The sequence below is a fragment of the Bacillus rossius genome, chromosome 5 (assembly GCF_032445375.1).
Source record: "Bacillus rossius redtenbacheri isolate Brsri chromosome 5, Brsri_v3, whole genome shotgun sequence".
NCBI lineage: Eukaryota > Metazoa > Arthropoda > Insecta > Phasmatodea > Bacillidae > Bacillus > Bacillus rossius.
Window position 1 is genome coordinate 71,789,202 of NC_086333.1, and position 20,827 is coordinate 71,810,028.

Here is a 20,827-nt window from a genome sequence, read left to right on the forward strand (position 1 = left end):
TGTGCCGCATCGCGCGCGGTGGAAGTTGAAGCGCCGCCATTTTGAGGTCATTTTGCTGCGTTTTCGAGATTTCCATTCAGTACAACTTTTGACTCGAAGAAGCTACGACGTTCGTTTGGGTTTTCAATCGTCAGCTCTCGTCGTCAAAATCTATCGATTGCACGTATACAACACTAGTGTCAAATAGTTACAGTGAATATACATGGTGTTAAAATAAAATATGTTACGTACTCGCATTGACGGCCGTGTCCATGACTAGAGACATGCAAAATTCGCGGATTCATTTCGCGACAGGCTAGCATCAAAAACAACTATACCTTCGTACCGCTTCTGCGATTGGCCCACATTTTATCCGGGGAACTGTGAGCCAATGGGAAACACTAAACCAAGAAAGTGCCGAATCACGGACAGCCTAGTTGAGACGTCTCACGCGTCAGTAGCAAAATGAACAGGTGTCATTTCCGCGAGTATTTAAAGGACTGTGGAGTCTATCCTAGAGGTCAATGAATACGCGAATGTTGCAGGTCTCTATCCATGACTAGAGACCCGTAAAATTCGCGGGTTCAATGACCTCCAGGATAGACTCCAATATCCTCTACACACTCGGGCAAATGCCAACTGTTCATTGGCTGCTGACTTGTGAGTCGTCTCGACTGGGTGGCCTGTGATTCGACACTTCTATGAGTGAGGGTCTCTAATTGGCCCTCAGTCCTCCAGATTAACAGTGAACCAATGACAGAAGCAGCACTAAGGTATAATTATTTGAATTTTAGCATAACACGAAATGAACCCGCTAATTTTGCAGGTCTCTATCCATGACACAGCCACACCCCACGTGTCCTCCGGCGACGGCGGACGGCGAAGGACCTACCTTGCGGGCTGGCGGGCAGGACAGACGTCAGCAGGAGCACCAGGAAGGCCCGTGGCGTGGTCTCAGCCATGTCCGATGGCGCATCGGGTGGCGTCCTCACCTGCGGCACACCACAGCACACCTTCCGAACCTCGCCCTCCATGGAAATTAGAAATTTTGGGTCTTTAAACCCCCCTTAGTCACAGTCGACCACCGGGTAAATTCCCAAGCCCCGATCTCATGGACACTCAGAAAGCCTGGTAATTACCCATACCTAGAAATTATATGTTGTTTGACCCTCCAACCCCCCCCCCCTTCTACCCCTGAAATATAAGGTCCTTATTTATCAAAATATTGTATTGTCAGAGGTTATTCATACGTATGCAAAATTTCAACACATTCGGACGTCGAAAAGTGGGTAAAAATTGAACGGAAAGATTTTATTACATAGTCCATTCACTCATTCATACATACAGGTCAAGCTAATAAAAGTGTTGTAATATTAAAAAAATATATATCACGAATTTCATTTGAACGAACACTTGCCTTATGTGTCCAGTGATGCGTTAGAGGAAAACGAACTCAACATAATGTATTAAATACGTCGTTTTATCTGGAAAAAACAGATTGACAGACTACCACCCTTGCTCGGCTTAATTTATGGCTGAATTAACTAGCGTAAAAAAAAAAACACACAAAAATGTAAATAATGCCACGAGTGCTAGAATCGAAACTTCACAGATAAGAGGGACAGGAAATTTTTAAGGTACTCTAATATTTGAAACACCTTTAATCATGCGTTGCAAAACTACCATTATTCACACTAGTGTCTGTCCATGTCTTCAATGGAATATAATAATGAATGTATGTGTTTATGATAGCTAAAATATGATAAACAACCATATTAAATAAGTAGTTTATTGACACAAAAAATATACATAAAATGGCGTCTAGCATGTGAGGCTACAATGTGAATCATTACACGATCCAGCCATATAGGCTCGTTCATGTGACCCATAAGAAAACGAGACAAAGTTTTTTTTTAAAAAAAAGAAGAAAAATAACTCACTCTGAAAATAATAATCTCATCCTAATAATCTTATCGTATCTATGGAATGAGGAGGAAGGAAATGCCAATAAGCCTACAAATTGTCACAATTTCAATGCTAACATCGTATCCAACCACACAGTATTGAGAGTTTAGAGTTTCGAATTATTTGTTGCGAAAGTATGGAAACGTATGCAAAAAATACGCGAAAGTATGTACAAGTAATTATTGGAAAATACCTATATGAAATCTTGCGATGCTGCTGCCATCTGTAAAGTTGTCAAGATGGTTAAATTGAAGTCTATATTTTTTAAAAAACCACGCTCCATCGAGCAATAATCGTATGTTAGTTATAAGATGGTAATATTTCACGGTATTTGTAAAATTAGATTGATTTTAAGCTCTGGGACCTAACTCTGGCAGTATTTGATGAAATATAGGCCTATATAGTACTAGCAAATATTGATTGTACCCAACGACATATATATATATATATATATACGTCGTTGATTGTACCCTATTGACCTTGCATTTAAGTTCCGATGATAAAACAATATTAAAAAATGGGCGCGTGTACTTAGGTACGCGCGTGAGAAATTATACTTCTTTGGCATCATTAAAAAATAGTTTTTAATTGCATGCAATAAACCATGAAATCATTCAACGATAAAAGCTGTTTATTTAATTAAGTGGACGGGTTCGCCCCAAGGAGAAAATTGACGCGGCGAGACCTCGTTGACATAGAGAAATGACACACACTCACTATTTATGTGTCTATGAAACATGATTTTTTTCTGCAATTTAAATTGTAATATACAAAAAGGGTATTGAAAATTGAAACAAATGTGGCGACACTACAAACTGTCAGGATCTTTATTTTTTTCTTACTCTCTACTTAGTTCCTTACAATAGCATTCACTCTCGCTCTCTCTCTTTCTATTCCCCCTCCCCAGGAGCGTTAAACGTTTAACGCAATCTTGTTGGAAGTCGCATTAGAAGTATAACTTCAATAAAATAAAGGTGTAAAAATGTTATACCTATAAAATATTAACTTGCATCAATGCAGCACATTTATGTTATGTGTAATGATGTAATTTCCTAAGTTGGAAACTGTTTTTAATTATAGAATTATTTACTATATTAATTTTTTCAATATAATATGGAGACTTAAATCATTTTAATTTTTTATTTAAATGTTAATTTTTTTATTCATTTCGTTGCGAAGCTGAATGCGAGCCGAGCGGCAATTGACGTCAAAAACAGCTGAAGAGCGCCGCGTGACCAACTTGATGCGCAGCGGACTTTTCTAGTTTTTTGAAGTAGTTATGTGTCCATCCGCTAGATAGTAACTTTCATAATATATTGCTAACATAGCCATATTGATTATGAGAAGTAATACGTAAGCTATTATCAGGCAAACAAACCAGTGAAAATTATATCACTTTATTTTGGTAGCCTCATATTTTGTGGTGTGGCATACCAAAAATTTATAATATCTAAACCCTTTTAAATACTGTTAAAAATCTACGGGAGATTAAACAAATAAGAATATTAGAGAAAGTTAAAACTTACAACGGTATATAATAAGATTTTCAAAATAATTTTTAAATATTATAATGTATTCAATCAAAATAATCTCTCAAAATAATTAACAGAGAATTTAAACCAAAACAAGTGCCCCAGTGCGCACTGGCCATCAGCATTAGGATAAACTGTGTAATGTAATTTTACTCATATTAAGTAAAAATTTAATAATTTAAAATAATAATCAATAATATAAATTAAAAATCTGCTGATTTTGGCTTGCTTTCTATGTGTTTGCACAATGGATTTGTATATTCATCTACTTTGTCTGTTATTGAAGTTTCTTATGACTATTGATGTAACCAGCAATGACATGTGTCAATAAAAACATCTTAAATCATTATTATTTCAGTAGCATTAAAATAAACTGAAAGCGAATATTTCAGTACACGCTAGTGATGTGTATCTAACCTCGGTAACGAGAAAATTCATGTGTTCTAATGTTGTATTATAATACAAAACTCGGACACGAAATTTAACGCATAATTCTTTAAAATGATGCCAAGCGTGGTACACATTTCTTGAAGCGAATCACGCGTAGTTTATGCATCCGCCGCTAGAATTCGTTGCCGAAGAAGCTACGCTGACAATCGAATCATTCGATTTGCAAAGCGAAAGGTTGAACTATATATTAAAACGGCTGCGATAAAAACGAAAAAAAAATTGAAAAAAAAAAAAAAATACTAAACACCGTCTTGGAACCTGATTTACGGCAAGGAACTTTATTAAAATACTGCTCGTCTTGTTAAAATTCATAAAGTTTCCTTTTTCACTTTGTGAACTTTGGTTCGCGCCATCCACCATAGATGCTAGTTAATAGCGCCTACCAAATGCCGTATACCGAGATATATATAATTTTTTTACGTTGTTGCGGGTACGGATTAGTTTCAGTTGTTACGTTGCCGTGTGATTGCAGCGTCGACCAGGGGGGAAGCCTTCTTTTCACAGACGAGAGAGCCGAACGCCCGATCGTGCATCTTCGGTTTATTTTTTTGGTTCATTGTAAATAAATATGGCGGTGTTGATGAAAGGATATTAATGGTCAATTAGGTTAGGTTAGCTACATTATAAATACTTTAAAAAATTGTGGACGGTTGATTTCATTAGGATAGCTACATTTAAGATACGGGGAAAAAAAAGCACGAACTTCGGGGAACTTCGGGTTTTGGCTCTCTCGTCTGTGAAAATAAAGGCTTTCCGTCGATCAGCGGGCGGCCGGCTTCCACACAGACAGGTGGCGACCCCTGCGAAACCGCCAGGGAACCAGGGCGCGCGCGACCTTGAACCACGCTCACGCTCAGGAACTGTGTCGGCGGCTCAAGGGGAGAGACAGAGAGAGAAAGCGTGGGAACGTCCATTAAGGTAATAATTAAACTGACAAAAGTTCTGGGTGGGACGGGGCGCATGCCGTCGTGTGCTCTTCCCGCCAACTAAGGTCTCGGGTCAGCCACGCGAGGCCCCGCGGGTTGCAGCCCCGAGGCGTCGAAGGCGAGGGATCCCGCCGACGTTTCGGTCGACCTCGCAGTCGCCATCTTCAGGGTGGCACTGCGCCCGCGAAAGTATGCGATCGTTATTATTTAAGGTTGTTCTTACTGTGCAACAGACTAAAAAAAAAGGCGCGTGTAACTCAGTAGGTACATGTGATAGAAACCTAGATTCGTAAGTACGTATATCGTAAGAGAGAAATACAATTTTCTAAATAAACATGAATCAACAAAATTATTTTTCTCACTTAAAAATAACTGCTCAGGATATAAAAAAAAAATTTAGTTACACAGCTAAAACAATACTAATACAACAATGTTTAACATTACCGATTCACATAAGTTATTAAATATAATACATACTTGAAATAACACCATCTGCATGCTAATATTGCCCATGGCGCGGTGCACAACAATAAACTCAAACCCCGTTGGGTTACCCTCTGTCCAAATACTCCCTTACTAGATGCCAGCCAGTCGGGGTGGCGTCAGGCGCAGGCGGGTCCCTACCGCCGCGACACGCCTATCCCTGCAGCATGGCGGGGTTCAACCTGAGACATACGCTACCACGCGTGGGGCCCGCTCAAGGCATCGGTTCTCTACACCGTCCGCAACCTACTCTCCACATGGGTTAACAATGTTTCCAACTCTTCTTCCAGAACCATCCTTCTGTTTTCTGTAACCAACCTGCTTGTAATTAATGCATGAAATTTTGCATCCTGCATGTCAGTGCCCAGGGTTTTCCCTGTGTCTATGCAGGTTTTACCTGGGCCCAACTTATCTAGTTTTAACTTAAAATAGTCAGTGAGGGGAGTTAGTCATGGCTAAAACGTTGTCATGGCTGGCCAATCCCCTCCTAGCACATGATGCATGCTTCCTCTCCTGCATTGTTCATAACCTGCATGCTTAGAGCGTATCGGCTTCAGCCTGAGACGCACTTAGAGTCTTCCCTACCCAGACCCCTCCCAAATACACTTAGTAATTAGTTAGGTTAGGAAAAATAAAACAAAACGTATTAAAATTGAAATTTGAAACAATTGAAAATTTACTCCCATCGCGCCCAAAGAAGTTTCACTTCACAAAAGGGGGTTTAGAGGCCAAGATAGAGGGATAAGAAGCTTGTAGGCTCCACACATATTTGAACCACGTGTAAAAGTGTGCGAGTACAGGTACACCCGCGCGGGCGAGTGTAGAGTATGCGAGTGTGTAAGAACGTGTGTGTGAGTGTCCAAGTGCAGAAGTGTTCAAACGAGCAAGTATGAGAGTTGCTGTAAAGCAAAACATGCGTTTTAAAACTGCTTCCACCGCCATCTGTGTTTTACGGCAAATAATTTGATATCAAAAATATGAAACTAACATTCGCCTGCGATTAAATACACACTGGAGGTTCGCACAGTTGTAACAAACACGGCGAAGAAGGAATCTGCAAAGAGTCCTACATTTTTCTGACTCTCAACTGTATTCGTTTTTTTTTTATCGTATTATATTCCTGCTTGCACATCATCATTTACATAATTTTACTATATCCTTAAGTGTTAAGGGAAAATATTATTTCACCTGACAAATTTCTTTTTAAAACGTGAATCGAACTGATGTAAGCGGCATTAATGATACCTACATACATATTACGCTTTTAAAAGACTTTTGCTTTTAAAGAAGGAACTCATTCTTGAACTGGTTTCGGTTAAAGTACTCTTTCAAAACAGTTAATATGAAGAATTATTATAAATAGGTCATTCATAATTTTTTTGTTTTATCCAATGTCAATAGTTGGAAAAATACTAAAAACATTTTTAATGATTCTAATTTTTTGTTTTAAATAAGCTGTAGCTAGTTTCAAAATGATTTTTCTTAGTTAACTTATAAGCATTAATTTTGCTGTAAATAATAAGTTACGAAGATGTTGGTTCAGTTTAACTATTTTTTTCTCTGCGCAGATGATTTATTACCGAGAAGCAGTGTCACACGTTTCTAGGTTCCAAAAATTGCTCGTGTTTATTCCCACGATTTCAAGCGTCAGTTTCTCTTTTTTGCCAGCCCTCGTTCCCGAAGGAGTGAAATGCCTGATGCAGTTATTACAAAGGAGAGCAGATACGACATCCCAGGGTATCCTCTCTTAGTGCAGACTCAATTGTTAATTATTATTAATATTTTACTTTTAGTAATATTGATTAAAAATACATACAGATGGTAACTTAGATAAACAATATAAATGTAATTTAATTTTATATTCTTATTGTGCATCAAATTTATTTAGTAGTAGTTGTTTTCGACCCTTTTTATTTTAACTCTATTTATGTTGTATTATTTAATACGTTTGTGACTGATAACTAGAATATTTGTACTAGTCCATCACATTGATATTGTATTTTATTTTCTTTACATGTTTTGTGTTGTCATAAAATATTACACTTTATCGCTTGTAAACAAAGGAAGACAACATTTACTTATTTTGCTTTTTTACCGTGTAATGCTATTTGCTTTGTATGATTAACATCTAAACAGGCGATAGCATAGTAATTTTTTTCTATGATAGTATTGTTTATGAATTTTTATAGATCCAGCCTATTTTGGACTATGTATGTTGGCTGATGCATATTAAACATTATATGTTCATAGCAACCATGGTCTACGGCTTCACCAATTCGGAATTTTCCATTTTTCTGTCATACGTGTTTTTAGATTATTGTGACTATAAGGGGTCTTGGAGTCATATTAAAAGTGAAAATTTCTCTTTAATGCTTGGCTCAATTTAAGCTAGTTTAAAACAGTTGAAATTGTTTTGAAATAAAAATAATAATTGATTCATACCAGTTACCAATATAGGCCCTATATGCACAAAAAATTGAGGGTAAAATTTTTTTTTGTCCATTACAAAATAACTTGTGAAAGTTCACTTTGCAGAATATTTTGTAGTGACCCATAAAGATAACTTACTTGAATTAAAGAGACTTTGCACAATATGTGCTTTTATTTCTATTTTCAAATATTATAAATTATCGTTCTCAAAACTGATTTTTTTTTGAGTAACATAATTTCGATTATATATCTTGCTTCTTTGCAGTTCACGGATTGTTACTGAGACTGAAACTTAGCAAACAAAAAAATCGTTTTGTGAAGGAAAAAAAAAATCTGTTTCAGGTCGGGAACAGCAATCAACCATCCTGTTTTAAGGGGAGGCGGGGGAAAGGAGAGAATAAAAAGCTGAAGATAATAATCCATGCGTTTTCACCCACATCGGACCACACTCGACACGATGATATGCCTGTGCGTCTTGTCACCAGGGCAGTGGGCCAGCGTCATGCTTGCACGTGTCAGCTGGTGCTCGCTGCGGGGTCGTTACCACAACGCCGAACGTACAATAACGCCGAATACCATTACGCCGAATGCCAAATTGACCGCAACGCCGACAGCTAGAAAAATGCTGTGTGCCACAACGCCGAAATACAGTAACGCCGAAAAATGTTGCTGCGGGGAGGGGGGGGGGCACAGGAGTAAAATGAAAAACAACTGAATGAATTTGTGTACCTAACCTAACCTAGGCTAGCCTAACCTAGCCTAACCTAACCTAACCTAACCTAACCTAACCTTTGTGGCAGTCCTGCAATGACATTTTTCGGCGTTAATGTATTTTTGCGTTAATGTATTTCGGCGTTGTGGTAATTCGGCGTTGTGGAACACAGCAGTTTTCTATCTGTCGGGGTTGTAGTCAATTTGGCATTCGGCGTTATGGTTTTCGGCGTTATGGTTTTCGGCGTTATTGTACGCTCGGCGTTGTGGCATTTCGGCGTTGTGGTGCGTCCCCCTCGCTGCGGCAGTCAGCGCGGCTTCAGAATGACACCTTTCCGACGAACTGAACTGGGTCACTTTCAGCGCTCAGCACAAGCCTGTAAACCACAACAACGCGACACGCACACCACCACCACACCAGCCGGCCTGGTTTCCCGGCAGCTTCGCCCCCCGCCGACACACGGGACTCCTGGATAGAGCAGCACAGCCCGTGAGCCCACATCTGCACCGCACTGAGCCGTCGAGACCCACGATTAGGGACCGGAAAAATTCGTGGGTTCAGTGACCTGCAGGATGAACTCCATAGTTCTGCGTACACTCGGTCAAATATCACCCACTCATTGGCTGCTGTCTTGTGAGACGTCCTTACGTAGCAGCCTGTGATTCGATAAAGCTTTGGTCGTGTGTTTCTCATTGGCCCAGCGTCATCCAGGTGAGTTGTGAGCCAATAGCAGAGGCAACACTGAGGTATAACTATTTGTATTTTAGCCTATCGCGAAATGAATTCGCGAATTTTTCCGGTCTCTACCCATGATCCAAAACTGTGTCAAGGTGAATGTAACAAACACCCACTCTGCTTCTGGCATCACGACATTCAAAGCCTCGAATGCTTTTACGTTGTTTAAGCAAAGTATTTTCATTGGGGTTATTCCCCACCCCCTTCCAAAAAAAAGTTTACTATTGGTGGTAAATGTAGAGATAAATTTTGTCCCTGTGGTATTCAAGCAAAACATTAAAAAAAAAAAAAAAAAAAAAAAACTCGTTAAGAGCTACTGAAAAAAAAAACTTCTTCCACGAGTGTGTTCACCCTGTTTGTGCCGACGAAAATAACTCGGATATCAAAATACGGCGAAGTTTCTAGGAATTTCTTTCCAGTTATATGAAGTTACGAACAACCCTTCGTTCATGCAAGGTGGATTATTCGTTGAAATGCCCATAAATTCACTGTAATTTATAACATTGTAGAACTGCAGCCATGGAATAAGCATGATTCCGCAAAATGCTTACTCACCCATCCCATCGCCATCCCAATTCCACCCCCCCTCCCCCTGGAAAGTTTTAAGTGGGATAGACTACCGCCCTAGAGCGTGCACACATAACCACTTTCCCAATTGTTTGCTTTCATATTCTTTCCATTTGTTTTTGGGATATATATATATATTAAAGGATTTTGGGGGGCGCGAATATATAGGTCAGAACAGTTGCTTAATGAAGCAATCCCAGGCAGCCATTGCTGGCTGCCACAGGCTACCATCACCGCCACATCGGACCCAAGGGCCGACTACCCGAACGGGGCATCAAACCCCGGATCCCTGTTTGAGGAACACCAGGCAGCGGAATGCTGCCTGCAGTCACCTTCAGAGTTTGGTTTTATAAGGGTGTGATTATTAAAGGAGACAAAGAGCCGAGAAGCCTTATTGCAGTTAATTAATTTCCAATGTGGCCACGAGTAAAGTTAGAGTTTATGAGACGTTTGGTAGTTACTTTAAAATTCTTGGAAATCTAGACTTTAAAGAAAGAAAAAAACAAACAAACTTGGGGGGGGGGGGAATGAGGTTTATACATATTATCTGAACAGTTGACCCACAGCTGTTCAGTGAAGTTTGGTATCTGTTTAATTTGAAGTTAGTTTGCAGGATTTGTCACGGTTGATTACTATTCACTGCATTAAATTTTACTGTGTAATATTTGTGTTCCAGGAGTGTTGTGTAAGATATACCTAACCACGCCCTTTTATCTGCCTATCGCAGTCTTGGCTGCTACACTAAAGTGGTTCATACATACTCTGTACTTTTTTTTTGTAAATAGAACAGAAGTAGTCATGTAAAATTACAGATACAGGTAAATTAGTAAAGTTACAAGAAAACAACTGCATCGCTAACTAAACAGTGTTCGCAGTAATACTGAGTTCGGATTCTCACCCGAGAATTTATGCTTTGTGCTGTTCCAGCACCTCCAATGGTTAAAGTTATTTGTAAACAGTTATCTGGATACCTTTCCAGTATTATCTGCGCACATAAAAGGCAAAAAATGAAGCCAAATCGTTTAACATTTGACTATCTTTTCCATGGTTAAGATTTTTTTTTTTGCTTGACTGAGACATAATTTAAAATATAAAATTTAGCGCCAGTTTTCGTAATAAATAGTCAGTATCATCTTGCAAAAAAAAAAAGTATTTCATTCGTGCAAAAATAACCATAGTCAAAAATGTGTGAAGTTAAAATATCTTTCCTGTAGTATTCCAAACTATATATATTGACAACTGGTTCCGAAGGGATTGACTGTAAAAGTACAGAATGTTTTTTTTTCTGTGTGCCACGTGACATAACCCCCCCCCCCCTCCCCCCACGCAACGGCGAACACGCGCCGATCTGCAATCCGTTCCGCCGGCGCCATTGTCGCAAACACGGAAACGCGATGTAACGGTTGTTCCACCCGCATTCCGTTTCGTCGCGTCGCGCGTTGTTTCACGGCGGGGGACATACCCCCCCCCCCCTATTCCCCCTCAACCACCTACCCAGGTTACCACCAACATCCTCGTACTACAGCGCGTGTTTCATGCTGAGATTGCAGCGCGCATTTGAATCCACTCTCTCTTTCCAATGCTGAAACTGTGCTCTCTTACCAAGCACACCCCATAGAGCACAAACGTTTTAGACACAACTTTTCAATGTAATATTTAAAAAATATTTATATCTGCACTATTGTATTTTGTAAAGTAAAATTTGGAATGAGAAAATCGGGAATACGTTTTACTGTAGAATTTCATCAAGACTATCATCTGATAATATTTTTTCTTTTTATTATTTCTAAGGAGACGCAATTAAACACTTCGGCTCCAAATTGTTTCTCATGCGAAAAAAAAATTGGTGTTTGGCATTTAAATGTTTTATTTCTCTCAGAATGTCTGCAAATGTAATAAAATACACTATTTATGGTCTTAGATAAATCAGCAAATAAAAATACTAATTACACGGTACTGTCATATAAGATTGTTCCAGTTATAAATTTTAATAGTATAAACTATAAGCGTTGTTGAATTTGGTTCAAGGTCACAATTAAATATTAACTTGAACTGTTTTAGACAAGCGCGTGCGCGAGAACTGCTTTGTGGTTTTCTCGCTTGCAGCGCCACCTACGCAAAATCCTGAGCGTAAAGTTTTTTTTTGTTTTGTTTTGTTTTGCAATTTGCTAAGAGTGAATCTGTAATTTCAGGATGGAGCCCCTCCCCATTAGAATCTCTTTGTACTAGAATAGTTGAACGTCGAAGTTCCTGACCGTTGGATTGGTCGTAATGGTCGAGACGACAGAGCTCTTTTTCGCTTTTTTTTCCTTTTTTTTTTCTTTCCTTTTGGAGCTTTATAAAAGGTTGTGTCTACGTTCCGCCGCTACCTAATGATTTGCCAGAGTTGAGATACGGAACTGAAGAGGCGTGTTAACCAAAGTGTGGGAAGAATTGGACTTAATGTTGGATGTGTGCCGTACAATTACGCATTAATTAAAATGTTATAATGTGCCACTGAAACTGGGACATTGTTTTACGGACATCCTGCACTAAGAGAAAGGTTTTATTGCCTCAACAAAATATTTGTTTGTGTATGGCGAAATAAATATATTTTGTTGATTCAAATAAAATTATTTTGTAGTAGGAAAGATTCTGTTGACCCAACCAAAATGATTTTGTCAACTCAACTGTATATTTGGTTAGGTGTAACAAATCAATTTTGTTACTTACCAATTTTGGCTAAGCCAACAAAATATTTTGTTACAGCGAGTAAATATTTGTTTCGCCATATGCAAACAAATATTTGTTTGATTCAAACAAACCTTTTTCTCTGTGTGCACTTACTGCAAGTAAGGATGGTATACGAAACAAGTATTCTCATGTACGCCAGACGGGTGGTGTCACTCTGGCAACAGTGCGGGGCGGACTGCACACGGCTGACCTGCTGACGAGGTGTTCTGCGAACCACACAGCTAGAGAGCGCGATAAACAAGGGCGCGCTATTGCGTCACCGCTGCTGAAGCTTTCGCGCGCGCGGCGTTTTCCACGCGCCAAAACCTTTGTCATCACTCACTGGAATTTGTTTATTCTTTGAGAATGAAACAAAAATAATCACGTCACATTGCAGATATTTGTAAAAATTTGTGCACGAAAGCTAATGCATTTTTTGTCCGTAATAATATTGGACATTCATGCCTTGTGTTGTCCCGGTACCTACATCCGTTAAACTTATTTGTAGACCGTTCGCGGTATAACTTTCTAGTATTAATTACGCACTTTAATAAGCAAAACTAAGTCGGATTGTAATAAATTTAATTTTACTTTCCGTTGTTTGAATAATATATGATTGTATAAAACAATAAAGGAATTAAAAAAAATAATAATCTGCTAATTTTCATAAGTGGGACAAGAAATATTAGCATTGTTTAAAAAAAACGTATTTCATATATATACAGATTATAGCAATGTGTTGTACAAGTTTGAAAGTTTTTTGTAGCATTAAATACTATTACTTGGCAAATGGTTCTCAAAGAAATCCATTGTAAAAGTGCAGAAAATATTCCGCGTCTGATTTCCGTTGTCGCTGCGGCGACGACAGACGCCACGAGCTAAGCTCCGCAAACGCGACCTTTGCTCGTATCTCGAGTCATCGGTCAGCCGCATTTCCACGCGGTCATCATCAGAGCCTCTTCCCTCCCACCCCCCTCCCATAACTGTCCATTTTCATATGGATAAGTTGGAAAAATAAATACGTCAAAACATGCAATAAGCTACTAAACAGTTAATGTTTTTTTTTTTAAAGAAGAAATCCATATTACACTTAAAATCTATATCAAACTATTTTTTGACTTATATAACAACACCGCAGTGAAGTTTTTTTTACGAGTGTCTTGCATCAGTTCCTAGGTGCATTAAAATTATTATTTCAAGGAAAGAAATTGTACATTATTTGAGACTGATATTTACTATAAATAAATGTCGTTAAATGTTTCAAACATAATATCTTGCTAATTTACAAACACGAATTTTCAATGTCTTTAAGATAATATAAAACTAAAAACCAGGTTAATAATTTTACAAAATAATTTGGAATATATATATATATATATATATATATATATATATATTTGGTAAACATTAATTGTGCATACTGTTCTGGGTACGCATGCAGTTGACAGTCATTCACGGTAAAACATTATGGCAAGTCATCACTGGGTCATCATCCAAGAATTAGCCACAATCAAGGTCGCTGTACCTAACGAGCAGATGCGTCCAGATTTGCCGGACCATCCTCCAATCACGACCGCCCCGCAGGGACCAATCACAGCTCGGCTGTGCATGACCCTAGAGACGTCATGCAGAAACGCCAGGTACGCCAGCAAACACACAAACGTGGCCTCAGCCAAGAAGCCTAGATGTGATTAATAAATGCACTTGGAAAAAATTAAATACTTGAGTGCAAATTCTTCCATCTAGAACATCTAGGAACAGAATATAAAACATAGGTACGATAAATGGAACGTACCCGAAGAGTAAATATATAAGTTTGTGTCATAATTAAATATATTAATTCATGTATAGCTCACGTGTTCTGCTGTTTAAGAAATGGTTGCATGCTTATTGTTTTTAAACTCATTAATACGTATTAAATATTACACAAGTGTGTGTTTTTAAATTACGATTTTTTTTATTTAGTATTTATTTTGATAATGAGAAAAACTATGTGGAGGTATGATTTAAATAACTTTCAAAATGTCGCATTCGTTGCGCGCGTGATATCATGGTTTCCGCCTGAACGGCGCTATATGGCGTCACGCGAGTGTCACGCGGGTTGCATGCACGACAGGCAAGTACTTCGAAAACTGCTTAGAGATACTGCCTCGTTGTTTGTCAATAATTGCACTCGCTTTGAACCTTTGTGAAGTGCGAATAAAGAAAGCGTGTTCAATTGATCAATTTCCTGCCGATTTTGAACCTCCCACGGTATATTGCACAAAAGAAAACAATGAAAGCAGGCTATTGGACAGTGCGTACATACATACATACATACATACATACATACATCGCCTTATTGTGGATATTGTTAGTGTAGCTTAAGGCTCCCCGCCTATTTAGTAACACATACATACTGTGTGCAGAGCTTAAAAAACACATGATTAAAAAATGCTCAAGATATCCGATATCAAGATATCATGAAAAACATTTAAGAATATGCTAAGGGTGGATGATTAGTTCTGTTTCTGTATTTCGTTTCAAAACTGTATATTTAGAAGTGTGGAAATGTCTGAAATGCGTGTTTTCACGATAATGTTTAGGCATGAAACATCTGGTATAAAATCTTTCAAAGCACTCAAGGGACTTTCATTACGACTTTATCTTAATTTCCAAGCTATATAATGTTATGGTTACAGCTAAAATCTCATAGTTGCACGAGGAGAAGATTGCGTACTAGTTCAGAGCCTTGCGCTTAGAGGCGATACCCCGTTAGAAGCACGAGAGGGAGTAGCACTTATCATCTCCCTTCTCTAACACAAACTCACCCGGACTAAACGGACCATTATAGTTATTTATTTCCATTGGCATTACCATTATTTGAGGGCTTCTCCTTGAAATTCATTCACGAGAGTTAAGTATTTTATGTTTGGTCTCTAATTTTTTCAAAAATTGTTCAGTGAAATAAATAATTCTCTTATATCTGTAAAACGGTTACACAATCGCTCATAGTTATATTCACTGGCGTGATCTATTACACTTGGAAAATAACATTAAGTAAATATCTTGTGAGAAAATTTATGTTCCACAACAAATTAAAGATAGCTATCGGAATAAATTAACATGAAAATGCCTTCAATAATAGTAATGAAAAATAAAACAACAAAAAAAACCTTAACTTGGAGAAAACGTGAAATGGACAGCAGCTTAGCTTATGACATGGAATTACACGCGTTTGTGGAATCCAGTCTGAGATATTTTCTTTATTAGTAATTTGACCGCATCCGCATAGATAGGATTTAAAACTTAAACTTAAGTTAATTACGGGTTGGGTGCTGTGTAAAAACATATATATATACATGTGCGCAAGATTATAAACATCCGTCATAAAACAAAAATTATGTGTAGGGACCGAAAAAAATAGCGTTTTTCATTTACCTCCAGGATATATTCCACAGTCCTCTGCATTGACTGCCAACTGATGAGAGATGCCCTGTACACTCGGGCAAATAACGCAAGTTCATTGGCTGCCGACTTGTAAGTCGTCGTCTCAGCCGGTTTGTCTGTGATTCGATCCTTCTTTGGTTGAGGGTTTATAACTGGTTGAGATTCGTCCAGATGAACAGTAAGCCAATAGCAAAATTATCTAAGAGGTATATGTGTTTGAATTCTAGCCTATCACCGAATGAATCCACGAATTTTGCAGGTCTCTACTCCTTGGTCAGGAGTATTCCCTATAAACTGTGTGCCAATAGCAGAAGCAGCCTAGAAGTATACCTATGTACATATTTGGATTTTACCTTATCGTGAAATTAATCCACGAATTTTTCTTGTCTCTTATTATTTGTCACTAACTACTCAATATTTTGAATAGTTTTGTATAGGTCCACAGCAGAGATAATGATTTCCATGCACAAATAATAACAATTACATTAATTTTATACGTGCAGAATAATATTTGGGTTACCGGACAACCATTATTCTTGGGCTCGAAGGCAAATCATACGCTTAAATCATACGGGCTGATGCATTTTCTCCAGGTTGGTACTAGCGTTGTTCAGTTTAGCAGCGAAAAGGCCGGCTATTGTGAGCAACCGACGAGACATACTCTTCGACCAAAACCCGCCTCCTCCCGACTAACGAAACCACTTTTCTTCCACGCTCCCCCCTCCTCCCCCCATGCCTGGCGGGAGGGGTTGGTTGGTACACCTGTCGGCGGGGGCAGCTGTCGCCGGCGTGACGTCACGCCAGTTTCCGGTTCCGCGCGCGGGAAGGGGGCGGGCGACAAGGATGGCCGCCTCCCTTCTCTTTGTCCTCTGGCGGCGGCCTGGAGATGCCTGGAGTTGCCCGGAGTTGCCCGGAGTCGCTGCGGTAGGAAGTCCGTGACACCCGTGAGAACCGACGCTTGAAAGTGCGAGTGAACGAGAGCGAGTGCAGCTCGACACACTCGTTTACACAGCGTGTCCCGTAACCCAGCGTCAAGCCGAGCATACCTGTAGTTGATGGACCATTAAATCAAGGTTCTGAATAATAAAAGATACTTTATTTTACAGCTTTAGACTTTTTTTTTCCTTGAAAAGTGTTTAAATCCCCACTCTGCACCACATTTTTATAACTGCGATTAATTTTTTCTACACAATTATTTTATATGACCTTTCTATTGATAACATTTCAAAATAATATTTAAAATGCTACAATTTTATGGGGAAAATTGATTTTAAAGACTTATGGTGCAAAAATATTTTCATGGGGGAAATTTAACTAATCATATTGTAAAAAAAAAAAAAAAGACTAACTTAGCAAGTTATTTGAAAATATGGCTAGTCAAAGCAAATAACTTGATAAATTGAACAAATTAATTTTCGTGTCAGTGTGAATAGTCAAAGTCACCCAATTAATTTTTGTTTTGCCTCATAAGTCTTCCAAATAATTTTTTTCCCCCTAAAAGTATACTATGTTTGAATTTGTTTGCAATTGTTTTTATTTTAGGGTTAAAAACTAAAAAAAAAAAGGCCTATAACTGGAAAACACGACACTTTCCCCTGAGAAGAAACTGGTGTTTAGTTTTAAGGGAATAACTACAACTTGCGTTGCTTGGCTTGTGGGTCCGAAGATTTCACAAGACGTTTCGGTAGACATTGAAGTCGCCATCTTCAGGGTACCACATGAGTGGGTAACTACTGCCCTGATGGTAGCGACTGCAATGTCAACCGGGACATTAGTGACATCATCGCCTGCGACGCGGCTAGAGCCCGCAGGCTAGACGACTTCAGACAATGGCCGTGCAAGATGCGACTTTCATTTAAATAACTGCAGCTGTACGAACGCTGTCTTAGACACTATGTTATGGTATTTGAAAATCTCTGAATGTGCAATCCTGCCTTAACGAAGGCAAATTTTCTATTAAACTTTTTGAAAAAAAAAAAAAAAAAATTTTTTTGGTGAGAACATTTCTGAATATGGTTTAGTCCCTATCCCGCCACCTTAATGGGAGTAGTTTCCTTATTATTTTGATTCCATAATTAAGTATTTTTTTCTCATTATTTTATAAATTCCACAATACAGAATGTTCATAAATGAATGTTCCAGTTTCAATGGTATATTCTAACAGTTATATTTAGACTACATACAACAAATCATACACTAAATTGAAGGTAACCTAAACTAGCTTTTCTTACAAATGTGCAATATGTGCACCTTCAGTTATACGGCACACATCCAACCTACAGTCCAATTCTTCCCACACTTTGGTTAACATGTCCGGAGTAATGGAAGTAATAGCTTCTTCAATTCTGTGTCTCAACTCTGGCAAATTATCTTCCCGCTCAAGCACTCGAAATGCAAAGTTACAAACTACACTATAGGCATCTGGTTTTAAAAACATGCAGCAAATGTAACCGGTATGGACACACGTGTAAACGTGTCCTTAAAACCTTCCACACGACAATGGCGGCTTCAGGATGACTTTTCGGGAGGGGCTATCGCACAAGGAAAGGTCGTAGTTGCAAAAAATTGAAAGTGGTCAGATATTGGCATTGGAATATTATTTACAAATTACAGGTTTCAAATACAGACCTTAGTAGCTCCATTCAACTTTTGATGAGATAAAAGTTTAACATATGAAATTAAATATTTAAGTAAACATAAATATACAATAATCAATAAAATTGGTCTCGGGAGGGGCTATCGCCCCAACCGCTCCCCTCCTGGAGCCACGCTTGCCACACGATCGTCTTTGGAAACTGAAAATCAAGACTTGCTTTCCGAACAGATTTCTTAGGACTACGAAGGTAAGATGCTCTGACACGGTCAACATCCTGTACAGACACTTTTTGTCGTATTGTGCTTTTCTCTTTACAAACACATATGGTGGTTTCTAATTGTCTATACCGTCGGCGGATGTTTTTTTGCCACACGGGGGATCACAATTAAAATTTTAAAGAAACGCACGTTGAACTGAAATTACAGAGTCACTCTTAGCAAATTGCAGAACACAAAACGCTTTACGCTCAGGAGTCGCCATTTTGCGTAGGTGGCGCTGCAAGCGAGAAAAACACAAAGCAATACTCGCGTATGCGCTTATCTAAAACTGTTCGAGTTACTCTTTAAATGTGACTTGAATCAAAGCTCTGCAACGCTTACGGTTGAACCAGAATTTATAACTGACACATTCTTTTACGGACATAGTATATAAATATCTTTAACTGTTGAAAAAGTGTTTTATAAATGTAATACGCATTTATTTAATATTTTTCGGAAACTTAAAGCCCCATTTTTATGCCAACCCTAGCATGAACTAAGAACATGAAATCGTATGCATGCAGTTTTAAAATTATCGTTTGTATGCAGCCTTTGACATGTACAGTTTAATTTTTAGCATAAAATTAATTAATTAATTAATTAATTAATTAATAAAAATATGGATTTCCCAAAATCGTAAAAAATTCAGATTTTTTGTATAAACCCATTTTTTTATTGATTTATGAATAACGTACAAAAAATTAAGTAATAAATTTCAAGGCTAGACACAAACGAATAATTTAAAACTGTACAAGACACGATTACATGCTGAATTTGATGGGGTTTGTTTTGTTAGTTAGATATTACCATTAGGGAGACCTAAATGTAACGATATAGTAAATATAGTTTATGGTTAGAAATTCACATGAGATTTTTTTTATAAAATAAAGGCTTGAAGCAAAAAAAAAATTAAACAAAAATAGAAATATTGGCTGCAAATTAATTAAAGTTACATAAGGAAAAAACCTCTATAATAACCGAATTGTATATCTAAATATTTTTTAATGTTTTTCTTTTACAATTGCATAATATAATGTTTTCATAAGTAAAAATTAGCTTAAAATTTAATTTATTTTTCATCCTAAGATTTGGTTATCATATAGATTTTTCCCATGTGATATTGAATTTTTTTCTAATTTTTTTTGGGTTACGACCTTTATTTCATGAAAAAAAAACAGTTTTCAATTCTTTTTTTAACGATGCACTGTATCGACTATTTCTGTACATTGAAGTCTCCATAATGTAAATATCTAGCCGGGAAAACAAAACCCCCATCGAATTCTGTCGATTCGTCCAGATTCTATTACTGTTGATACATCCTCGTCGTTGATGCGCGATTGGACCTTCCTCATCCTGTGAATAACACTGCCCCTCAAGGTATATGCATGTACAGTGAAACACAAAGTGTTCGTAAGAATGTGTAAATAAATAGTGTAAATGTGCTTCTAGGTATAAGGGATCGTCCATTAATCACGTGAGGCTCGAAAAGGAGGGGGGGGGGGGGGTCGGGAAAAATCACGAAATATCACAAGGGGGGAGGGGGGGTGTAGAGAGATATCACGTGTATTTATTTTTTCGCGCGATTTCTACTAAACCGAAAAGCGACGCGTGACCTTGACTCGCCGTAGCCAGGCAACAATATCCCCGCCCGCCGCAACATGAACCACCCGGCTCGGCTTGCCAGTCGCCAGTAAGACTGTGATTTTGGCGCCGAATACATGCGTAAATCACATATAAGCCTTTCCTTTATTATTTTTATGCCAATGAGAATAAACCTGCAACCTTAATGTATGTCTGGACATTTTTATCACTGTGCTTAATTTTCCAGAATTAAATTAGATTATACCTATATTTATAGATAATATTCTGAAATTTTTAAAAATATTTTGTACCAAAAAAATACACGTGATTTGGGGGGGGGGGGGGGGGGGTGGTAGTCTGAAACCTCACCACAAATCACTAGGGGGGGAGGGGGGGTTAAAAATTTGCTAAAAAAACATCACGTGATTAATGGACGACCCCTAAAGATCCAAACCAAGACATTGAGCCAAACA

General features: G+C 38.2%; 1 protein-coding gene across 1 annotated transcript in view; it reads right to left on the bottom strand.

Annotated features, from left to right (window-relative positions):
• Positions 1 to 20,827, bottom strand: part of LOC134532001 (protocadherin Fat 4) — a 153,318-nt gene that overhangs the window by 98,563 nt on the left and 33,928 nt on the right. Inside the window, exon 2 of the mRNA XM_063368123.1 lies at positions 872 to 971. Coding sequence (XP_063224193.1) covers positions 872 to 941 — 70 coding nt within the window. The 5' untranslated portion in view covers positions 942 to 971. The remainder of the gene's footprint in view (positions 1 to 871; positions 972 to 20,827) is intronic.